General features: G+C 35.0%; 2 protein-coding genes across 12 annotated transcripts; one reads left to right on the forward strand and one right to left on the reverse strand.

The window, feature by feature from the left end:
- Positions 1 to 274: 274 nt before the first annotated feature.
- On the forward strand, positions 275 to 6,043 carry atp6ap1b (ATPase H+ transporting accessory protein 1b). The gene is made up of 10 exons (XM_084099506.1): positions 275 to 424; positions 656 to 782; positions 1,744 to 1,818; positions 1,914 to 2,107; positions 2,683 to 2,714; positions 2,854 to 2,939; positions 3,625 to 3,872; positions 3,961 to 4,011; positions 4,149 to 4,386; positions 5,598 to 6,043. The coding sequence occupies exons 1-10, from the start codon at positions 300 to 302 to the stop codon at positions 5,805 to 5,807; spliced, it is 1,386 nt and encodes a 461-aa protein (XP_083955632.1). The 5' UTR covers positions 275 to 299; the 3' UTR covers positions 5,808 to 6,043.
- A 1,022-nt stretch (positions 6,044 to 7,065) lies between these two features.
- rca2.1 (regulator of complement activation group 2 gene 1) lies at positions 7,066 to 23,498 on the reverse strand. Of its 11 annotated transcripts, none has more exons than XM_084099492.1 (15): positions 23,369 to 23,498; positions 22,498 to 22,609; positions 20,550 to 20,744; positions 20,176 to 20,272; positions 19,997 to 20,073; positions 19,660 to 19,842; positions 19,337 to 19,510; positions 16,334 to 16,525; positions 15,061 to 15,243; positions 14,713 to 14,787; positions 13,354 to 13,380; positions 12,237 to 12,290; positions 11,197 to 11,230; positions 8,879 to 8,943; positions 7,066 to 8,481 (listed from the first exon to the last, which is right to left on the reverse strand). In XM_084099492.1, exons 2-14 carry the CDS (start codon positions 22,565 to 22,567, stop codon positions 8,895 to 8,897), a joined length of 1,410 nt encoding a protein of 469 aa, XP_083955618.1. In that variant the 5' UTR covers positions 22,568 to 22,609; positions 23,369 to 23,498; the 3' UTR covers positions 7,066 to 8,481; positions 8,879 to 8,894. The 11 variants fall into 11 exon arrangements, with proteins under 11 accessions (XP_083955618.1, XP_083955621.1, XP_083955628.1 ...); XM_084099495.1 differs by lacking the exon at positions 23,369 to 23,498 and adding an exon at positions 22,869 to 22,999; XM_084099502.1 differs by lacking the exon at positions 19,660 to 19,842.
- Between the last annotated feature and the right edge of the window lie 229 nt (positions 23,499 to 23,727).

A 23,727-nucleotide genomic window follows, 5' to 3' on the forward strand; every position in this document is an offset into this window, starting at 1 on the left:
GATAGATAGATAGATAGATAGATAGATAGAAGTTAATGATCAAGTTAAATTAATGATTGTACGGTGGTTGTATTATATATATATATTATATTTATATTTAATATATATATATAATATATATTTTTTCCTTTTCAAAAACGTTGCCCTAGTAAATAATGAAAATATAGTTTCAAGATCATCTTGCGCCTGCGCGCTGCTCAGAGACGAATCGAGTCAGAAGGGAATCACATGATCGAAGAAGGAAAAAACACAGTCACGTGATCATCAGCGCTTTGCAATTCACGTGACTCTCCTGAATAATGACGGAAGTAGGAGTGCGGCGTAGTAGTCTCTCGACAATGGCCTTTACTTCAGTTTTATTATTTATCTTTTCGATTTATAGCTGTTATGCTCAAGTGCCTCTGCTCATGTGGACCAGTGATGGGTACGTGACACGTTTGTTTCTTGAAGTTTGCTTTTACATTGTCAAATAGTACACCAGAACATTGCTGTGGCTTTATCATGTTCAGGCAGCTGAATCAGCTAACAGTGACTTGGTTGACTGTCTATAAATTGGAAAGCGCTTGATAGAGGCTGATTACTGTGGACAAAGTTTCATGTCTTCCTGTTTCTGTTGAGAAGGTTTGCAAACTGAATGATATCTTTGTCAATACAGCCACAGTATGCCACATATGGCTCAACCAGCAGCTGGTCAGGCTGTGTCTGGTGGCCAGCTGGTGTCTTATCTGAAATCTGCCTTGTCCACTGCTCCTCACAATGTGCTGCTCTTCTTACAGGATAAGGTAAAAAAAAAAGAAAAGGCTTCATATGTTTAACATGTGGGGGAAATAATGGCACTCTAATGCATTCTTGTGTTTTTATCTGCTTTAAGATATTTGATTAGTCTTGTAATACAATATTATCTAGTTATATGACCATTTCAGTTGTTTGAAATATATGATATAATGAACAATGTGCTGGATGTTAGAAAATGCCCTCATAAAGAGAAACATGCCCCTTAAAAGTAAATCCACATGTCATCCTTCAATAAAAAAGTAAATTTCTGACATTGGTAAGAACCTTTAGTAAAGCCTGTAGTGTTTGTGTTTACTGTGTGATCAATGTAGGAGTAGGCTAATGTATTTTACATTGCGGAAAAAATTAGTAAAGCAGCTTCTTCCTCTGATTCTGATATTTTTACTCTCGTAGCTACTGGACTTGTCACTGTAGTGTGACTTTGAGCCACATTCTTACTTCCCCATCCATCTTCCCTTGGACATGCCAGTATTTCATTACAGTACAAATGTGATCGTTTGTGCATTGACATGACAAAATTTATTTAGCATTATTGCAATATTAAACACCAGAGAGTTGAAACATTGGCTTAAACTAGTGTGATTGGTAGATATTAGCAGTGGATATGTAATCTGAATGATTTTCAATGAAAAGACATATATATATATATATATATAAAACATGTTTTTGGTTGTTGAAATAAAATTAAAATAGCTGCCAAAACATTTTTAATTTTATTTTAAATACTAAAAGTACTAAAAATAACATTTATAAAATATAAGAAAACTTACCAAAAGGACATACCAAAATTAGTAAAACTCAAACTAATAGAAAAATGAAAACTTATTATAGAAAAACTGAATTTAAAATAGTTATAAATAGTTTAATAGTATATAAATAATAATTGAATACATTTATGCAATGTACTGTAACAACTGACTCTTGTTGCCTGCTCTCCCCACTATATAGCTAAGTATAGATGACTTCACCATGTACGGTGGAGTTTTTGGGAACAAACAGGACAGTGTCTTTTTAAATGTAGAGGTGGGTGTGCCCTTTGTATTTTTTAATCCTCAAAATATATCACATCTAGATTTTTCTCTAAAATTCTCTTCAACATTTCTCTCTTGGTATTCAAGTCAGCACTTCAGACATCCTCCAGTCCTCTGATGCTGCCAGCCCTGGACTGGTCTGCATCGGATTCAGTCCTGGAACTCTTCCAGGGAGAGCTGGGTATCCCAGCAGTCCACATCAACCCAAGCACCCTAAAGGAAATCGAGCTGAACACCGCACAGCCTTCACTGCTGGCTGTCCATCTCCCTTACACTGCTGGGTAAGATGTTCTGTAATGCTATTATATTACATACGCAGTTTCTTGCAAAAGTGTGCAGATTTTTAACCAATTAATTATTTACACTTTCATGTTTTTCCATCTGTGCAACCTTCTGCAACACAGGCACTCAATACTAACAGCAGTTTTCAACTTTTTCAAAGCATATTTTCTTATATTAAACAATGTCATGCCAAATTGTGTTTCAGAGTTTTTTTTTTTTTTAAACAAAAGCATCAAATTTCAATAAAATGATGGAATTGGTTGATGTCTGTATGCTTTTGCAAGGCACTCTGAATTTCAAAAATGTTAACTTCCCTTTTTTGTTCTGTTTGCAGTTTTGTTATTATTAACAAGACAAAAAAATTAGATAGTTGAAAGAAAGATGAAATAAAATAAATAATAAATATTGGATTAAAAAACTTAAACTTGTTTAAAAAAATTACAAAAGCACAAAATAAAATGATTCAAATTTAAGCTAAAATTAAAATAAAAAATATTTGAAATATTAATAAATACTATAATAGTATATAAATAATAATAAATAACACTTTGACTTTGCTTTGTTTGAATATCAGGGCTCAATCAAAGGAATTGCTTTTGAAAAATGGTGAGTAGTTATGTTTCTTTTTTGATAATGATTTTAATATATATATATATAGCTTTTAATGTTTTAATTCTAACTTGATGCCATGTGTTCATCAGCATTGCTGTACTATAGTGTATAATATTTCTTTTTTTTCTTTTAGATGAGATCATTGGAAAGGTCCTTGACCTGTTCAAATCTCAGGACGTGCCTTACACTGCTGTATACACCGGCCTCAAGCCCTCTAGAGTAAGTCATCACATTTTTATTCATTTAGCAGATGCTTTTATCTAAATGAGGAACATCACAAGGACAAAGTTAGTATGTCCTGCACTTTGTCTATTTGTTCTCTCACACAAGGGCTTTTCACACTTGAAATAATTAGTCCTGGTTCATTGTAAACCTCGTGTAAACGGAATCCAGGGTTATCTTGCTTCACTTTTCACTGTTCATAATTTACCCATGGTTAACAATTAATCCTGGGTATTCATAAAGTGTCGCTTCACACTGTACATCCCTAAATCCTGCGTTAACGTCTTTATTTGCGGTGTCAGTGTCATTGACTGGATGAACGCAGCACACAATATGGTTACATAAAGGCTATAGGATTGCGCATCCTCATAATATTGTCGACTGTACTATCAAGTTTATCCAGAATTTTGGACTATAAAGGGTTATAGAGGAGTTTGACTCAAACGCTGAAACTACTGTTTAACGAGCTGTGTTTCCGTGACTATCCAAAGCATGTGAATATGAGGCACGCGATTGGCTGTCTGTTGCTAAGCATCTTTACATAACATTCTCACACCGCAACATTTGGCACCGCAAAAGCTCCGGAGTGGGGTCTCATAACAACAGGTCAAAAGTTGTGCTAACATTGCTTCTAAATTATAAGCGTGAAATGTTTTTTTTTTTTTTTATCCTTCTTCTATAGGTCGTTGAGGATACCCCAGTAATGGCAGGAAGTTTTGTGGGCCGATCACTACTTCAGGCACCATCACCGCCGTCTGTGAAACCTCCAGTTGTCTTCAACAGCACAACGGGGCAACCCTGCATCTTGCTGTGGGCCGACACTCTCCTCGCTAGATTCCTTGAAAACGAAATTGATTTGGGAAAAGATATTTTTAATGGTTCTGCAGCTCCTAACCTGACTGGTTCAGTTTGCAATGAAACACTGTCAAGGTCAGAAGCATTATCAAGCAGTAATCAGTATACATTTCAATATCATTCACTGCTGTTTCTTGAAAGTATGAAATATTTTGTTTTTCAGACTCGTCCTGAATTACCAAAAGGTTCTGGGTTTCCAATCCCTCCAACTTATGTGAGTATTTAACACATAATCCGTCACTGACATGCATCATTTGTGGTTTTGACGAACAGGATTCACTGCCGATGTTGGATATGATGTGCATGCTGTCTTAAAGAGAATAATTTGACATTTTTAATACTTCCCTAAAGCTTCTCTATGCGCAAGATCTTCTTTCCTGTGTCTGCTCGAAACTGGACGGTCATGGAGCAGGTGGAGCTGGAGTATGACGGACAGAGGGCGATCTTTAATGCCAGTCGTGGTATCTACGCTCCTGCAGAGTATTCTTTCCATTGCCAGAACGTAAGCAGTGTCCAAAGCCCCCTGCTGGTGCCTCGCAATGCTACGGACAACGCCAATAAATGGAAGCTGACCTTCACTGATTTTCAGGTACTACTATAGTTTTCAGGTGCATTACTGGCGCACTGGAAACCTGAAGGGCAAAACATTCATAGAACAGGCCTGTCAATTTTCCATCTGTTTCAAGCCACGGAAATTTAGATCACATCTAATATATGTGATACATCTAATAGCTGCAATAGTAAAAACGTATAATAGCTGGAATAGTAAAAGTTTTCGAGAGTTCCACATGTAATGCTAGCTATTTCATATGCAAGCATGTCGGCCAATCACAGCAGTGAGCGTTTAAACTGAATTCTCACAGCAGACACGCCCCTTCAAACAGTGTTCAAATCAGAGGCTAAAAGCAGGCTAGGAAAGATGCCTTTTGTTTCTAAATTATGACCATTTTTGATCTAAAAAACATAGTGACATTATAAGGGCACCCCAGGAAACATTATAAAATAATAAAATAATCCATGCCATGGGACCTTTAATGTCACTAGGTGCTTCTCAGTTCTTGTTTGTGCATCTTCGTTCCCTTTCCTCGCGTCTCAGCTCCACCCCCTGTAGGATGCAAGGGAAGGCTGCAAGGAAAGAAAATGAGGACGGAGGAATCAAAGGAAAGCTTATTTGTATATTGGAATATTCACGATCACTCTAGTGTCACTTCACTGCGTCATCAGCTGCGCACAAAGGATCTGCCCATATGTTGTTAAAGTTTGGCTATGTTAGAAATTAATAAATAATAAAGATAAAGCAAGACGCCCTATTTATATAGGTGTGATATGTTTTATTTAAACTTCAAAGGTAAAGCATAAATTAAAATGATTGTGACAGATGTGAAGGGGGAGAATTTATAAGTGCGTCAGGTTTCTCGACAAGAAAGATTTCCGCATAGGATACACCTGTGCATCCTCGCTCATAACTCCTCTGGAAGCATCCTCACTCCTCGTTCCTCGTGATGCAATTAGAGAATTGAGATGTCCTTCAAAATGGCGGAGCTCGATCGGTTTCCGGGTCATAGGATCGAGGAAATGAGGAGGGATATTGAGAAGCACCCACTGTCTTACTACATTAGTACTTAGTACAAACCTGGTCAAAACGACTCGTGGGCAATGAAGGAAAGCCTTGTTTTACCCTTCAGGTGGGCGTTCCTACAAGAATGTGACGTCATGTGAAAATTATGAATTGCAGTGCACAAATACTCAAAAAAAACTTCCCATACTGCAGCTGACTGATGCATCATTTGTTTCCAACAGATCCAAGGATTCAACGTTACTGGTGAAATGTTCTCGTATGCCAGCGATTGTGCAGGGTTCTTCACTCCGGGGATTTGGATGGGCTTGCTGACCTCTCTGCTCATGGTGCTCATCCTTACCTACGGCCTGCACATGATCATGCAGATTCACACCATGGACCGCTTTGATGATCCAAAAGGCCCAGCGATTTCAGTGCCTTTGAGTGAATGAGCTGTGATGTTGTCAAACTGTAAAAATATGCTTGTATGCTTGTATGTATGTCAAAAACCTCCAGCCCTTAATGTGGTTGTCAATCAGAATTTTATTGATTATTTGAATGTCCTTAAGAGTATGTATATTCAAAGGCAAAAAATGTGTATTGTAGAAAGTGATGAAATTATATTCACATCTTTACTTCATAAACTTTGATAATACTTTACAATAAGGTTCAATATATTAACTAAGAGTTTTATGCAATAGCTAACATGAAATAACATTGAGCATTTAAAAAAAAAAAATCAATGTTTATATATATATATATATATATATATATATATATAAACATTTCAAGTTGTACAAATAAACATTGTGAACAAAATTGTTCATTCACTAATAATTAGTTACCCAATGCATTAACGTCAATAAATGTAACCTTTTGTAAAGTCTTTCAAGGTTTCACATGAACATTTCAGTACACATACAGTGCACGTTTCTCTGTCTAGTGGTAAACTACACTTATGAACGCAATTACATTTTTGACAGATTTTGCATTACAGCAACTTGCACTGTTATCTTTAGGACTACTGTTTTGTTTTTTGTTTTTTATCTCATCTTTTAAAACTGGTGGTTTATTTCTCAGATTGTACTAGATTTGTATGTTTGTGTAGTTGTACATTTAAGATTTGCCAATATTGAATTATGCCAAATATACAATTTAAGTGCCTAAGATGAACCGGTCACTGCTTGGAAAATGAAAAGTGCTAAATAATAAAAACAAGCCATTAAGGTAAATTGTTATATTGGTTAGTGAATTAGAATTTTTCAATTAGACTGACTAATAAAAGTGCCAAAAGTACCAATATTCGTGTATTTTCAATGGACACAATGTTTGAAATATATAAGATGACTAAAATTGAATAAAAATATAAAAATGTGAAGTTTTATAGTAGATCAATAATATGACTAATAGCATATAACACGTCAGCATTTTGCTGTATCCTGTTCAACTGAATGTAAATTTGTAAAGTGACTTTAATAAGCTCATGGTCCAGTGGGATTCATGTTTAGTGTAACACTTTTACTTTACTTATTTTAGTTTTGTTGGGCATTGTCATGAAACATGCAGACATTGCACATTTGAATTAATATCTCTGGAATATGCCTTTTCTTCACCAGATTTGCTGTCAGTGTGGTGCGTTGCAACATTTTATAAAACGTTTCCGTCTCTAGATGAACGATTAAACTACTACAAAAAATTGAATACGTTGACTGAATGTGAAAGTTTATTGGCAGCCGTGTGTGAAACAAAGCAGCTCTTTTGTTGATATGCTGGTTGAATTTTTCAATATAATGCATCTATCCATTAAGCAATTGGTCATGCAAAATGTAATTTTACAACATTATACATTTGTTCCAAACAGACATTTTGCAAAATCAAAGAAATTAAGGGAACACTTGTCAATTAAGAAGTTTTCTCTTGATCTTTGTACCTGGCTCAGTCGTCACTTAAACTTCAGGTACAAATAAAGTTGAACCCAAGTTTTCTGTTTTGATTATGGAGATTTTATTTTGAGATCATCCAGGCCCCCACAGCTCAGTGAAATATAGAATTGCAAGACATGAGAGATGGATTTATATATGATTACAACTTTGTAGTACTCCGGCATTTGTAATATGAAAGGGCCATGTCAGTGCGAATGACAAATTAAGCAGAACAGAACCATGGTTTAAACACATTACAAAAGCCAATCACTACAACAAAATCTTTCAGATTAAAAGTAGAAAACCATTAGTTAAACAGCCTATAAAAAACAGCCCTCCTTTAGGGAAAATAATTCTACAAGTTGTTGAAACTGAATTGCTGTTTTACCAATTTTACATCAGAAATAATTGAAAATAATGATTGCCCCACCCCCAATAATAAATTAATAAAGAATTAAACATTTGTAGATATTTGGGTCATGAGTATTTTGGACAAGGCTGTAATTATAAATAAAGCACATAAATTAAGGAAAATGACATTTAACATAGCAGAAATCTCTTTTTATCTTCATTAGATCTGAGTCTGTAATCAAAACTAATAGCAAAGCATTTCTAATGAAATTTGAACCAGATTCTGCACAACACTGAACAAAAACCCGAAGAGAATGAAAAGACACTTTAAGAACTTCAGCAAAATGAATCAAACCTTTCCGTTTAAAATCTACACTGCAAATCGCATTCTGCAATAAATCTACTAGGTTAACTTGTGCACAATTGCTATTTTATCCATGGATAAACTAAACTAAAACAAAACCTCAAGCAATTCACACATTCATATTTTTTCAATAATTAATTATGCTAAATGTAGCCCTCAACAAAATTAGTGAGGTAAGGGAGATTCAGTGAATTATTAAATGAAGAGTGATAAGTGCAACACAGTTTCAAAAATTAGAATTTAGAAATAACAAGCAAACACTTTATAAAAGTGAAATCAAGTGAAATCCATTTCAGATCATGAGAATGCAGAATTGGGTAAAGTTAGATACTGCTAGAAATGAGCTTGGTTTTTCAAAACGTCCGATTATGGATTATGCTGCGAGAAATCATCCAGCCCGTTGACGGATCCTGGTAAGAACTTGTATAAACAATATGTATTTGCAGGATGCTTCACTTGGATTTTCTTAATGAAAGCCTTTAATTAGCTCTGTAAAAGAATATGATTTAGTGAGTCATTTACAAAAAATAACAGATTAATGCATTTCTTGTCTGTGATCAAGACAAGAAAGAACAAAGAATGAACTATATAAATTATATTATAATATATATTTTTAAGGCTCAGGTAAAAGCTAGAGTGTCTAGAAGATACTCATGCATACTGTCCTTTATTCATCAACAGCCTGTATGGATATGCTAAACTCATTGTCATGAGGAAGAATTTATACTTCTGATGTCAGAAACTCATCCATCCCAAAAATATAACCCACACTGATGCTTGTACGATGCTCAGAAACTTTAGCCGTCCACTCATGGTGAGGTAACAAGGAGAAACCCTTGACTGTAACACATTAAAGAGAAAGTTGCATAGTTCCCATTGTCTTTACCATGTATGTGAGGGTGTTAGAACTTTTCCTCTCCATCTTCTCTTGCCACCTCTTCATGTTTTGACCTGCAATCCAAAAGTCCATAATGGTCTGCATGTGCATAACTAAATATCTGGTATATTAAACTTCAATCCAGCACCCATGCACTTACAAGACCTCATGTCGTAGTCAAACACACACACACAAAAAAAAACTATGGAAGCTTGTTTCTGCCATGGAATAAATAAATAAAATTAATTCTGCCCTTTTCATCTCACAATTTTGAAATTTTTTCCTCAGTAACTAGCAGTTGCAAGGAAAAAAAAAAAGTCACATTTGTGAGTTTATATCCCAAAATTGACTCAGAATTGTGAGATTATAAAGTCAGAATTGCAAGATATAAACTTGCAATTCTGACCTTTCTTCTTAGTATTGTAAGATATAAACTCACAAATCTAAGAAAAAAAGGCAGAACTATGAGATATACATTGTAACTGTGAGGAAAAAAAAATTTTTTTTTTTTTTTTTTTTTTAGAAAAGTAGAAAATTACCTTTATTTTTTTATTCTGTGAAGGAAACAAGCTTCCATAGAAAACCCTTCCACCAAAAAAAAAAAACAAAAAAAAAAAAACAAACAAAAAAAACCCCTGCACAAATCTTCCCATAAAGGCTATCAGCATTAAGGGTAGCAAAACTGAAACCATTTCCAAAAGATTGGAAAACCTTTTCCAAAAGGAACCTTTTTTGATGAGAATTTTTGCACAATGAAGCATTTTGTAGATTGATATATTGTTGCATATATATTTGTTTAATTACCTGCTCAACAGCATTATGCCAAAATGGATTTAAACATTTCACATATAATCTTATATAAACTCATATCTTATATAAAACCATGAACCAAAACAATCAATTCTGAGATAAATCACATCATTATATATTTGGATTTGAAGCAAAAATAGTGCATGAAAAAAAAAAAAATAATAATAATAATAAAAGTACCAGTGTGCACTTAAATTCTCATGAGAAAATGAACTGCTCATGAAGCACTGTGGCTGTGAATGACATAATTGGCACAAAAAAGATAATTTAAAACTACTGACTGTTTACACCTGATCACTTTATGCGTTTTCTCTGATTGGATAGCTCAGAGCTATGTCCGAAATTGCCCCCCATACCCTTAAATAGGGCCCTAAAATATAAGCTTTTTAATGTTATTTGAGCCTAAGAAACAACATCTGTGATAAACAGATGTGTATGTCAGATTTTGTTGCCGAGCAGTTTTTGAGATTTCAGGATTCCCCCATTAAAATAGATTGGACTTGTTCTTGGATGCCCAGAGACATTTCAAATATGGCCGCTGAGTGAACAGACTTTGAAAGAGACTTTGTGTACAATCAACGGCTAGAGAATACCCATAATGCACTGTGAGGGTCATGCCGAATGAATTCCCGCATCTCGCCCGCAGCTGAATCATCCATTTTCCGAAACGCTGGTCCAATGTGGCTACAGCGTAATACAGGTATAAATTCAATTTTAATTGATTATTAAATTGTTTAATTACGGTTTATACATGCTAGTTTCCATGACAGAGTTCAAGATAAATCTTTTCATCACTAATGGAGCTGCAAGTTTGCCAAGTATCAAATAATTATTAAACAGCAAGCACAAACTATGCAAAAGCGGCAGCCCTTCTGGCACACTAAGTGTCTGAATTCGCACACTTGTTTTCATTCATTCCTTCAAGTGGACTATATTAGGTAGATAATAGCAAATGAATAGGGTAATTTTTAACCTATTATGAAAACAACACATTTGACTGCAAAATATTCAGATATATCAAGTATGAAGGTTTGAAGTGATATTCCAATCGCCTAATGGAAACACCAACAAAAAAAATTCTCAAGTGAACAACTACATATTCACAGCTTCAGAGTGGATTTAATTATATCAATTATGTCATTCCCAATGCTTCATGAAAGCAGTTACATTTTTTTTTTTAAGGTAGAGATCTCTTCAGGATTATGGGTAATCTAGTTCTACACCAGGGAAGAGTCTGTCTATTTTTAGAAAACCAGACTTTTGGATGGCAGCTCAAAACATGAGTAATGGTTTGCATGTGCATGACTAAATATCTGGGTATATTAAACCTTAACCTCAAGGCATCTCCATTTCCCATGGAAAATGTGTGGAAAACCACACGTTTTATAAATCTGAATGCAAAACATTCCTTTGGCTTTTAGCCAATATAAGAGTGCAAGAAAAACAGCCGAGAAATCACATAAGCAAAGAGCAATAAGCAAAGCACATAAGCAAAGAAGACAATGCAGATAACTTACCATTTTTTTTTGGCGAAAAAATATCCACAGATGGCTATTAAACAGAAAAGAATTGTAAGTATTCTTGATTCAAACAGAAAAAAAAGGAAATTAATAAATTCTCTAATAAATGTTTCAATCCCACATAAAAAAAAAAATTCTCAAATTTCACAAATACAAATTACAACAGATAGTGTGTGACAGTTGTCAGGTGGATTTGCCAAAAATAAGTTAATTTCCAGTGATGCTGTTAGCGGTAGGATATTACTCTCCCGCTTGTTCTTGGAGTGTTGTGGTTTCTCCCACGAAATGCTACATGTTTGTCGGAACATAGCTTTAAAGCAATGTCTGCATTTCTAATAGCGCTCGCTATTTCTTTGATTCAGCAGGGGTTATGATCCTAGGTCAAACCTGGCTTACTGTGTTTTCTGTAATATTCTATTTCATCTGATACATGCTGTGACTTATATAATGCAATTAACGTCAAGCACGCAAAATGTGTGCAAAGTGGTCATTTCAAATTGTGCTGAATGAAAGAGCCAAGTTTATTTGTATAGCACATAAAGCTGCATGATTCTGGATGAATGGAGATTAATTTGGCCAGGATGACGGGATTTTTAATGACCACAGAGAGTCAGGACCTCGGTTTAATGTCTTTTTTGACAGTTTAGTGGCCCCATCACTACACTGGGAAGTTAGGACCCACACAGACCACAGGGTGAGCACCCCCTGCTGGCCTCAATAACACCTCTTCCAGGAGCAACCTGGTTTTCCCAGAGGGTCTCACATCCAGGTACTGACCAGGCTCAGCCCTGCTTAGCTTCAGTGGGAAACCAATCTTGGGCTACAGGGTAATATGGCTGCTGGCCAAATCCCAGTACTTCTGTGAATATTTGTATATTTGTAACATAAAAAATAATGACACTGTATGGTTGAAAAAAATGTTTGTGAAGCTGTTTAAACCTATACATGACAGCTGCATTTTTTTTTCTCTTTAATTTTATAACTGGGTTTTTGTAGACATGTAGATTATCTGGTGAATTATGCCGACTGAGACTTACCCAAAGCCACAACAGCCAAAAAACCAAAAATACCCCCTATAATCGCTGGTACATCTGAAAATAGAGACAATTTATTGCAAAGATTAAAACAAAATGAACAGTACAAGACATATCTTTGCAATATACTAGAAAAAACACAAATCATTGCGTTACATTTGTAACAAAGTTAAGAATAACTTGTATGTAAATTGTCAATTAAAAGCAAGCTACAAAGGCCAACTAGAAATATGACGGAGGTTAGAGGATGGAGGTTTTTGGAATTTTCTACAACAGACAACCTCTGAGCTGTATGATGGATTTTTTTTAATTAATCATAACTAACATTTGTTTTTGTTGCAGAAACAACATTCATATGCTTTTGACTAAATGTATGTTTCCCCTTTTACTTTGGTTGTGTAGGTGTAAAAATAACAAATATTGGAACTTTAACTAGACAGATGTCTAAACTTGAAGCCTTGTGATTATGAAGTAACAAGAGGGCTTGTCTATGAAGAACCAATCAAATTGTGGGGAAATTATGTAATGTTTCATGTCATTTTTGCCATACCCCCGTTTTATAAAAACGGTTGCATTTATGTTTGCTGGTGAGATTCTCAATGGAATTTGTCTGAGATCCTCCGGCTGTGCTTCTTGAGGGAGATTCTCTGAGAACTGTTCGGGATCTCTCCCGGCCGTGATTAAAGTATTTAAAGGACATTTGCTGAAGTCTGTCTGTTATTATTGCTGCCGCAAGTTAGTTAGTGGAACAAGTTATTTAGCGAAACACTAGAGACCTTAAGTGATAGTGTTCGATGGGGGCGAGACGTCGTTCGACTCTTTGTGAGACTCTTAGGCGGGGTTAGATTGCGGCTTAGGCGTCAACCCGTGAGTTCAGAGGTAACTCAACTGAGTATAATATTTTTCAGGTGTCTAGGATACTCGGTTCAACTTAAGTCAGGTGCGTAGGGGAAAAATCGACCACAGCTGACAAACACAAACATTTAAACGGGTCACAATCTAACATCAAAGATGCGAAATATGAATTTATAGGAATACTAAAATTATCACATATTAATAGGAATCAGCTCTTTATTGGATAGTATAGTTAAATAAAAACTGAACTTAAAAAGACACTTACTTGAACTGGATGCTTTATCTGAGCGATCTGTGGATTAAATAGAACAAAGTCAGGTAACACTGTGTGAGAGAGAGAATCTAAGAGAATTCAAATACAAATAGATCGATAACTTAGATGAAGTAGATTAAAAAAAAACAAAAAAAAACAAAACAACAACAACATGCAGTATTAGTGTAAATGAGCGTTCCCCAAACAGTCCCATTATAAAAGAGCTAACAACATTAAGATCTGGTTAGAGAGAGAAACAAGAAACTTTCTGCAGTAGAACTGACATTTAATCATGTAAAATGCTAAAATAATTGCCAATATAAGAAAAAAAGCCCAAAAGATATCAGTACAAGTGCCAATATCATAAATGCTACACATTGTTATTTACTCTTAAATTGGAGTAAATAGATGTTAATGTAGAGTTAATGTTAAACTGACAATGAAACAGAGAGTTGTAATGATACCTAAAGATGATTCTGGCTCATTTAGAATTTTAGTAGAGGTGGGGGCAATCGTTTCAATGATGAAATTCGGCTCACTGATAACCTCACCCAAAATGATCTAAGACAACCGTGAGTTTCATTTTCATACAACACGCCCAATCCATCTCAGTGTAAGGGCTTTCCATGCAACCTTTTCTTTACAGCTGGTCCTCACTCTCAGCAAACATATGACACAACACCTTTTCTTCCTCTTTTACTTGATATAATGAAATATATTTAAGACCTTAATGCGTTTATAAGGCCACAAAGAGTATGTGATTTTTGCGCACATATGGTTTCTGTTGTTCCTACATTTTTTCGTAATTTTCAAAAATGTGTATGTTTTTGGAATGTTATTGGTGTATCATGATTTGGTGAAAACATTTGGACTCATGGAAAACATTTTTTTGCACCTGTGCATATGCGTGGTTATTGAAAAAGACCAAATGTGTTGTGAAAAGCGCAATACAGATTCATTGAATTGAATTATACCTACTACATTTGGCAGATCAGAGCAGACATATATTAGTATGTCTATGAATTCAGGATACGTACAGCTGTACTTTAATTCCCAAAAAGATTTGATGATAATAATAATAATAATAATAATAATAATAATAATTAGATGTGTAGAGAATTTAGTAATTACATCACTGAATCAAAACTGAATAAAATTGTGAGCTTACTAAAAATTCAGTCCAAAATTTTAAGCCACTCTTTTTTCATAATTGGTGACACCACTACAGAAAGTTTCCTAGCTCTCTCTTTCTGGATTTTTATGTCATTAACACTGTTGATTGGTCGTTAATGTTAACACAGGGCCATTTAGAGAACATAAATGTGCATCTAAGAGTGTCATAATGGAGTATAGATTTAAAGAGTGCAATACCATCATTAGGTCGAGTCTTGGAGGTTACTATCGTGGAAGTCGTGGTTGTTGTACTTGTACTTGTTGTACTTAGGACTGAGAGTCAAACATGTAACATACACATTGGGTTAGGGAACTAGAAATAGGAGTTCAAGAAGTCTAGATAATATCAGAAATACAAATCACACTCTTATATGCTTAAAATGAGAGAGAGAAGAAACTTTCTAAAGTTTTCTTCAGAGATCCATGAAAGTTCATGGCGATGTAAATATAAATAATTTTTGAATAATAAATAATAATTAAACCGTTTATGAATCAACAGAAAAAAGTAAAAAAGTTTTCATTTTCATCTCTTGACTGGCAACGTACCCAAACATTTTGGTGGATCAGGTTTAAAAGTCCCATCCTTAGAACAACGAAGTGTTGAACTTCCAGTAAGACTATACCCACTGATACATTTGTAGGACACAGTCTGTGAATAATTATAACTGTCCAAAGGCGCCTCTCCAAGCTGTCCATTTACTATGGCTGGAGGTGCCTTACACTTCACCACTAAAGAGAAAAAAAAAATGTTGGCTCTTCAATGTCACATTTCAGTCAAATTTAAGAAACGAAAACCTTCACCTTTACAGAAAAGATCTCTGCCATCTTGTCAGTATATGTAAGAAATGTTTCAATATACATAAGTACTTATCATCATGTTTGATTTTAGGTCAGTCAGATTCGAGGATCGGAACTAACTGTTATACATATTAAAAATAACCTAACGAGCTTATTGTCAGGTTTATGTTCTGTTATGTGGACCCATATTTTGTCATTCTCTTCTGTTTACTTCACTTCCTGTTTCAACACCGTTTAGTTTCGGTTACTGAAAATGTCCTCGTTTTTGTGCATGCTGACCACATCGTAACACTTATTAATATAGCTTATTAAGATACAACAATTTGTATGGTCCTGTCAAGCAGACAAAAACATGAACATGATGAATAGGACATGTGGCTTTGCATGGTTAAACGACGTACAGTTATTATCACTTAGGGTGTACTCACTTTTGTTGCCAGCTATTTTGACAATAATGACTGTATGTTGAGTTATTTTTAGAGGACAGTAAATATAAACTGCTATACAAGCAGGAAGCAGCACATTGACTACTCTAAAATCTATCCAAGTTTAATTTCTATAGTATTGTCCCTTGAGAAGATATACTAAAATGTTTGCTGAAATGTGAGGGGTGTACTCACTTTTGTGAGATACTGTATATATATTTATATCACAATATATTTATCATTTAACATGACCCGTTAAATCTACTATTACTAACAGCAAATTAAAAAATAATAATAAAAAAAGCGGATCACAAAAGCATCCTAAAATTAAAATAGAGGTCTTATGGTCCATATTCCAAATCTTTTGAAACCATCCTAAAGCACTACGTCATTGAAAACATTCTGCTCTATAAAAGTGTCCAGCAAGCTTACTTTCATGGCTGTCAAGATCTGAAATTTTGTGCACAAGTTCTATGGGTGACCTCTATGGTGGTGTTTTATCACATGTCTCGGCCCCATTTACTTTCAGCTAAACATCTCCCTTTGTGTTTCACAAAAGAAAAAAAAAAGATCTGAAATTGAATGGAAGTATTTACCTTTGCAAGTGAGGAGCAGTTTTGTCCAGTTGTTTTCCTCACAGGTAACTGAACTAGACACTGTCGGGTCAACTGGCTCATATCCATCAACGCACTTAAATGTTGCTTTGGATCCATATGGGAAACTTTTTTGCTGGTTGAATTCCTGTGTTAAAGTGACATCTCTTCCAAAATCAGGTCGGCTACAAGGCCCTGTGGAGATAAACAAGTAATATGAATTACAGTCGTCTGATGCATAACTCCATTAACAGATCCAGTACTATTTTAGTTATCACTAAATTTCTGTCTTTTCCCCCGTATCTATTTTAGGTATCATGAGGTACTTGAATGTGATATAGAGCCCTGGGCGGGACTGTTTTCTTAATCCGCTCCCACTGAATTTCTGACCATTACCGCCTGCTCCCGCAACACGTGTGTCTTTCACTCCTACCCACACCCGCAAACATTCTGTTACAGCTTGTAGAAATTATGAAAAACACAAACATTAGGGCTAACCTAAACATTCAGAATTACAGACATTAAACATTGCGTTTAACTAAACTAACCATAAGATAAAGTAATGCTAGCACCACACAAACACATTTGGACAGATTTTTTATTATAATTATAAAATTCATTCATATCAACTGTTAAAGGGAACAACGGATGTCACTTTTTACAAGATGTAAAAAGTCTCTGATGTCCCCAGAGTGTGTATGTGAAGTTTTAGCACAAAATACCCCACAGATAATTTTTTATAGCATGTTGAAATTGCCACTTTTAGGGGGTAAGCAAAAACAAGCGGGTTTTTGTGGGTGTCCCTTTAAATGCACATGAACTGGTGCTCCCACCCCTTTCAAGAATAGGGCGGAGCTTCAAGAGCTCATACCGACAACAAAACAGGATGCACTGAAAATGTCAGAAACTGTCAGTAGCAGAGTTCAGTTCAAACCAGAGTCGGACAATAATGCCTACAAAGCCAGAGAAAACATGCTGCATGCTTTTTCAAAAAGACGCAAAAATACCACAGAATGATCCCATGTGGCATATATTCTAAGTGTGTTCAGGGGGTATACGATATGAAATTTAATGTATCATTTAGGGGTGTCCCCGACTATGGATTTTCATAGTCGAATCAGAATCGTCATGTCTTGCTTATAGTCGACTAATAGTCGAATCATGTGTATGGGGGTGGGGCTGGGGGCGGGGCTTTAACATTTCAAAGACGCGATGTACAGAAAAATCACACAAAGATATAGAAGAAAATGTATCAAAACATTTTGGATCAATAAGACTAAGAAATAACATAAATAACTCCAGAAAGGCCACAGACAGGATTTGCATTTCACATACAAATCAAATTAAATCGGCTCTATACACCACAACATCGATAAACCGAAAAAAATCAACAATTAATTTACTAAATTAAATTAGAACAGAATATACCTTTCTAATAAATAAAAATACAAAACGAAATAAATCAGAATCAAGTCACAAGATGAGCAAATGTGTGCAAAACGCCTAAAGTGCAGGGGAACGTATATTCAAAACACAAGCCACAAATACTTAGATTAGATAACCCTGACAGATCAATAAATAAAATAAAAATAAAGAAATTATTAAAATAACGATAGTAGCCCATTTTCAACTTTGTCTTTTTAACTGCAGAAACAACAATAAATGCTAAACTGGAGTGGCAGTCTTTTTAGCTAAAATTGTTCACACTCACAGCATCCAAAAATCAAATTAGAACCGGCTAAAAAGTTTTGAAATCACTTGTACCCTAACGTTACCTGATCGAGAGAACAAATCCAATCTTTCACTCTGTCTGTGTCCGTTGGAGTCTTTTGTGCGCGCGGATAAAATACATTCTAACGTGAAACTTGTTAACGTTGGCCGGCAGAAGTGCGATCATGGTTTTCCTGATGCTAAATCCAGTCTGGGAGAATATCCTTTCTGACGGTGTACATCCACACTTTATATTTTCTTATCCCAGACATTGTTATTTTAAAGATTTAAATCCTTGACGCCAAGACGCTCCTCTGTCGGTCACGGATTGAAAGTGAAACTTAAATCTGTCACGCGGACGCGGGGTGTTTGGATTTATTTACGCACGTTAAAAAATATTTCTTAAAAGCTTATTTCTTTGCACATTTTTATATACAACATTATCATAATAGGCTGAATATTAACGTATTGACAGAAAACCAGTAGTTCTATGTGAAATCAGACATTGAGCGCCCTCATATAGCCAAAGTGGCATGATCCTCGTTTCATAACACCTCTGCGAAGATTCGACCGTGAGATCGGTAGTCGAATCAGGCTCCTCCAATCGAAGCATCGAATCTTCGACTATTTGGGGTCACCCCTAGTATCATTTAATGAAAATCTTCACCTTGGCCGATGGTCTGTGCTTGACTGCGTGTTCATGAAAGACCCAGAAAAACACAATTTGTGAGAAATCAAGATTAACAAAAACGCAAAATCAAATACAATCCATGTTCCTTCTTCTCTGAGGTGAATATACTGTATATGTTGTGTTTGTCGTAACGAAGTTAGTGAAGAAAGTTCACTGACACTTTTTGGGGTTTTCTTGGCGTTGTATTTCATGATGTGATTTTACTCAACGAATTAATGAAATAATTAATCACTTAGCCTACCCTACTACAGATTGCTATGGAGGAAGAGAATGTTACTGATCGACTGTGTAAACTTCACTTGTTGACTCCTTTCTTTTTACACAGCAAATAGAGGGACCCAAGCTGTATTTTTTTTGACCACCCACTCCCACCCGCAGAAAAGGTAAAACCACCCACTCCCGCGAGATTTACGCTGGGTCCAGTCCCAATGCAGCCCTCTAAATGTGAAAGTCAGCTAGACTAATAGCTCAAGACTTTCTTAACAAATGACAAGCGAGTAAATTCTCATCTTCATTTTGGGTGAGCTACTCCTTTAAACAGAGTGACATCACTAAGAGATAACAGGGTGTGCAGTCATGCAATAATAAAATCATTATATTCTTACCAATGCACTCTGGTGGTTTAGGGTTCCATCCATTTTCTGTACACACAATATGAGATTCGCCTTTCATTGTATAGTCACTATCACATTTGTAATCTATAAAGTTGCTCAGTTTATAGGGGGGTGGTTTTCCACCGGTTCTAGATGCGTGTGGAATTTCAGGCTTTGGACACCCATCTGAAAAAAATAAAATTTTATGTAATTTATGTAAATGAATTGTATTAATCATTAAACATTTTATTCAATCAACAGAAAAAAAAAAAAAAAATTTAAAAGAAAGTAAAAAAAAACTTTTCTTTTTTTTCATCTCTTTAACCATAACTTACCCAAACATTTTGGTGGATCAGGTTTAAAAGTCCCATCCTCAGAACAATGAAGTGATGAACTTCCAGTAAGACTAAACCCACTGTTACATTTGTAGGACACAGCATCTAAATAATTATAACTGTCCAAAGGCTCATCTCCAAGCTGTCCATTTACTATGGCTGGAGGTGCCTTACACTTCACCACTAAAGAGAAAAAATCCTGGTGAATAAATACTTATTTTCAGATGCATCTCAAAGTGAAGAGCACATAATTGTTTATACTCATCATGAATTGTTCTGAATAAATGTGTGCTCTTCAAGGTTATATTTCATTCAATTTTAAGAAAAAAACCCTCACCTTCACAGACAGGATCTCTGCCATCCCATCCACCCTCTCTGCACCATCTGTATTTTATCTGTGCATCTAACATATATCTAGAAAAAAAAAGATAATCTTCTTACCAAATCAGAGCATATCTAAATCTAAATACATGGTTAAAACAGCACAAAGAAACTGACTTAAATGGTTTCACTTACCCTGTCTCACAAACTGCTGTAATTTTGTCGCCAAATAAAACCCCTTCTATTTCATATCTCCCATTGTGAAACTCTGGAGGACTTCCACATGATTTTTCTGTAAAGTAAATTATTGACTTATTGAAAAATAATCTTTAGTGTTGCCTTACTTTATATGACACAGATTTATTTTAAGCGGAAATGTGTGATGCTGTGAAGCTTCCTGCATCAGTGACGAAAAACTGCTATAAAGGATTCTTAAGATATTCAAGGACTTGCTGATCTATACTGTACATTCTTCACATGGCTAAATTAGATTTTAAAAAACATTCAAAGGCACTTTAGGGAAATTTACAAATGTAGGGTACTCAAAAAAAAATATTGATAGTACATACTTGTGCATTCTAATTCCAGACTTGTCCACTGGTCTCTCTCACAAGTAACATATTTAGATGCTCTTGAGTTTACTGGTTTATACCCAGTATCACACTCAAATGTTACAGTGGATCCATCAGGGAAAGTTTTAGCCAAGAGAGAAGATTCTGACACGATGACATTCCTTGATGGAAAAGAAGGCTGTGAACACTGTGCTGTGGAGATAAACAAAACATATGCTTTACAGTAATCTGATGCAATACTATTCTATCCATCATCCTCACAATTATTAGCACTACTACACCATCTTAGCTTTATTTTGGTAACAAAGGACTAGATTGTGATTACTTTAAACAAAAGTAAATTAGTATGACTTAAGGAAGATGTGCTGTTGAAATTAAATCACAGCGCTTCTTCATATGTTGCTCATACATTTCAATTTATTCTTTTTTCTTTTTAAATAGAGCCAAAGGTTACAAGATTTGAAAACTTTTGGCCTATCTCAAACACTAAAACTAAAGCAGATTTTAGACACAACCGTGTTGATAATTGCAACTTAGTTAATCAAGTGCTGAAGTTGATTAATATAGCACTGTTATCGTTGCAAAATGTGTTAAGGTTACATAATTATTTGTGAACTATGGACAAAAACACATCTGCTGGTTAAATCAGTCCTGACAGCATTATAAGAAGGCCTATATGGCATTCTAACGGCCTGAGTCTTTGGACCTGATGACATTGTGGCAGGCCAATATAAAAAGTAAAATAATTTTGGATTCATGCATCCAAAAGCAAATGGAAGTCATGTGTGCGTTTGCCGTGTTTACAGTGAAGAATTCAGTTAATTCTGTGTATAGTAGCAGCATGCTATGACCATCAAGCTTTAGGCTTAAACTTTTCTGTTTGCAAAGCATTATTAGTTGCTAGTATCAACATTATGCTACTAGGTTATACATGCGTGTACTGTTTGTTCGCTGAATGAATTTACAATGTGCCCTTTTCTATTACTATATTACAGTTTTACACAATTCTCAGAATGGAAATATCATCCACCTTTTTTGAACAAACCTACTGCATTTTAAAATATGGATGGCACTTCAGGTTTGGAGTCGTGCCACTCAAAAGGACTGAAACAAATAATTTCTAATAATAAACTTGTGCTACTAATAATCCTCATCTGTCAGATTGACTGAATGAAATGTACATTAGCCTTAAATATTCTTATTTCTTAAAGTAATATTTGCCCCATAATATTGCTCCACAACTACTCTTGAAAGTCCTTGAGCTTTTGGGGGTTTTCATGATCTGCTGAAAGTAATTGATCACTTTTATACTTTTCCTTTTGATGGTAAATGGTTGAGAGGTAAAGAGAATAAATGTTACCGAATTGTACCTGTTTTTGCAAATGAGTTAAGCTTTAAAATAAAAAAAAAGCTTTACAAGTTTATTGCCAGTATCTGATTTTTTACAGTTCTATGGAAGTTACTCCCATAATTCACTCATAGCGTCAGTGTTGGTTAAAAGGAGGATATAATTTTCTTGGGGAAACAAAAAACTGTGTTTTGTCCCAAATGACTCAATATACACAATGCTTCACACTACTTCCTAGGGGAAATCCTTACTCTTTTATGATTACTGCGAATTTGGACATACTTATTTCGTCACAAACTCCTACTTGTGTTTGAACTTTGTCCTAGTTCGCCTACTAGTCTATATAGTTGGGAAGTACGCAGACATGGTTTCCAAAATTACACGCTTGTTTTTTTTTTTCTCACTTAACGTTAATTAGGAACAGAACTCAGAAACTCGCAGTTTATACTACAAAACAGCATATAATAGTGCATAAGTACTCGAAATGGGACGCACCGACTGTAAAAAAACCTTAAACTAAATCGTAGTTCACTAACGATAGATAGATAGATAGATAGATAGATAGATAGATAGATAGATAGATAGATAGATACTCACCTCGGACATGTTCACAGATCGTAAGAAACGAAAGAAGAGCAACATTGAGCCACAAGACCTTGCAAACCATCTCGTTTATGTCGTCTTAATCAAGGCCAATGGTATTTGTTTTCTGCACCAAATAAACAAAAAAGGCATTTTAGCGTCACGGCGTAAATAAACACACTTTAAAATATGTATTTTTGAATAGTCAAAAGTTAACACAAGCATTATCTACAGCAAAACAGGCACTAAAGATTCACATAAACAAAACTTGTTTCTGTTAGCCTGTTAGCGGCTAGCATAACAATCAAGACAGTTAACGTCATATTATTAAAAAACAATATGCACATGATTTGAACGAATGCATAAAATAGGTTTAGTTAACTAACCACGCTTCAGTCGACTTTTTAAAGGCTAATCGTAACACTAAAATAATGTGTTTTTAGGCAACGCGCGGAAGGGCGTGATGAACACTGAGCTTCCTGCCTCTGTTCAGTTCACAGTCCATAGCCCAAACCCTAATCTTATCTAACCCGACACAAATAATATATAAATACACACACACACACACACATATATATATATATATATATATATATATATATATATATATATATATATATATATATATACTCGTCGTATTCAAAAAGAATATATATAACCTATATATATATATAACTTGTTATATATATATACTCGTCGTATTCAAAAATTATATATATATATATATATACTCGTCGTATTCAAAAATAATATATATATATATTCTTTTTTTCTTCATTATAACGTCTTTTCAAGCGGTTGTGGTAGGTAACGTTAACGTTAACGTTACGTTATAGCTAAGTTACTCTGAGAAGTGAAAATTAATCCTTGTTTTAAGCATCCTTACCTTTAGGTGTTTAGGAGGTTTTTGATTCAGAAGTATATAAAGCCCGTTTAACTATCAGGAAATGAGATTAAGGAGAGGGTGGAGATTTTACTGCAATTCTCATGAAGTACATTTCCGTCTAAAGAGGGCGTTACCGATGTGTCATAGACTAGGGTGGAAAGCAGCCTTCTCTGTGGCTAGCGGTGGCTAGCCTTTTTAGCTTAAAATGTTCCCAGCAGCTGCCTGCATTACTCGTCGTATTCACAACAGCGCCATCTTATCCAAATATTACCAACAAAAACAAAGATTTGGATCAGTTAACCTAAAAAAAAAATTGTAAGAATTATTGGTCCTGAAGCATTTTTTTTTAATTGTTTACT

Source organism: Abramis brama (assembly GCF_963993115.1).
Source record: "Abramis brama genome assembly, chromosome: 22".
Lineage (NCBI taxonomy): Eukaryota > Metazoa > Chordata > Actinopteri > Cypriniformes > Leuciscidae > Abramis > Abramis brama.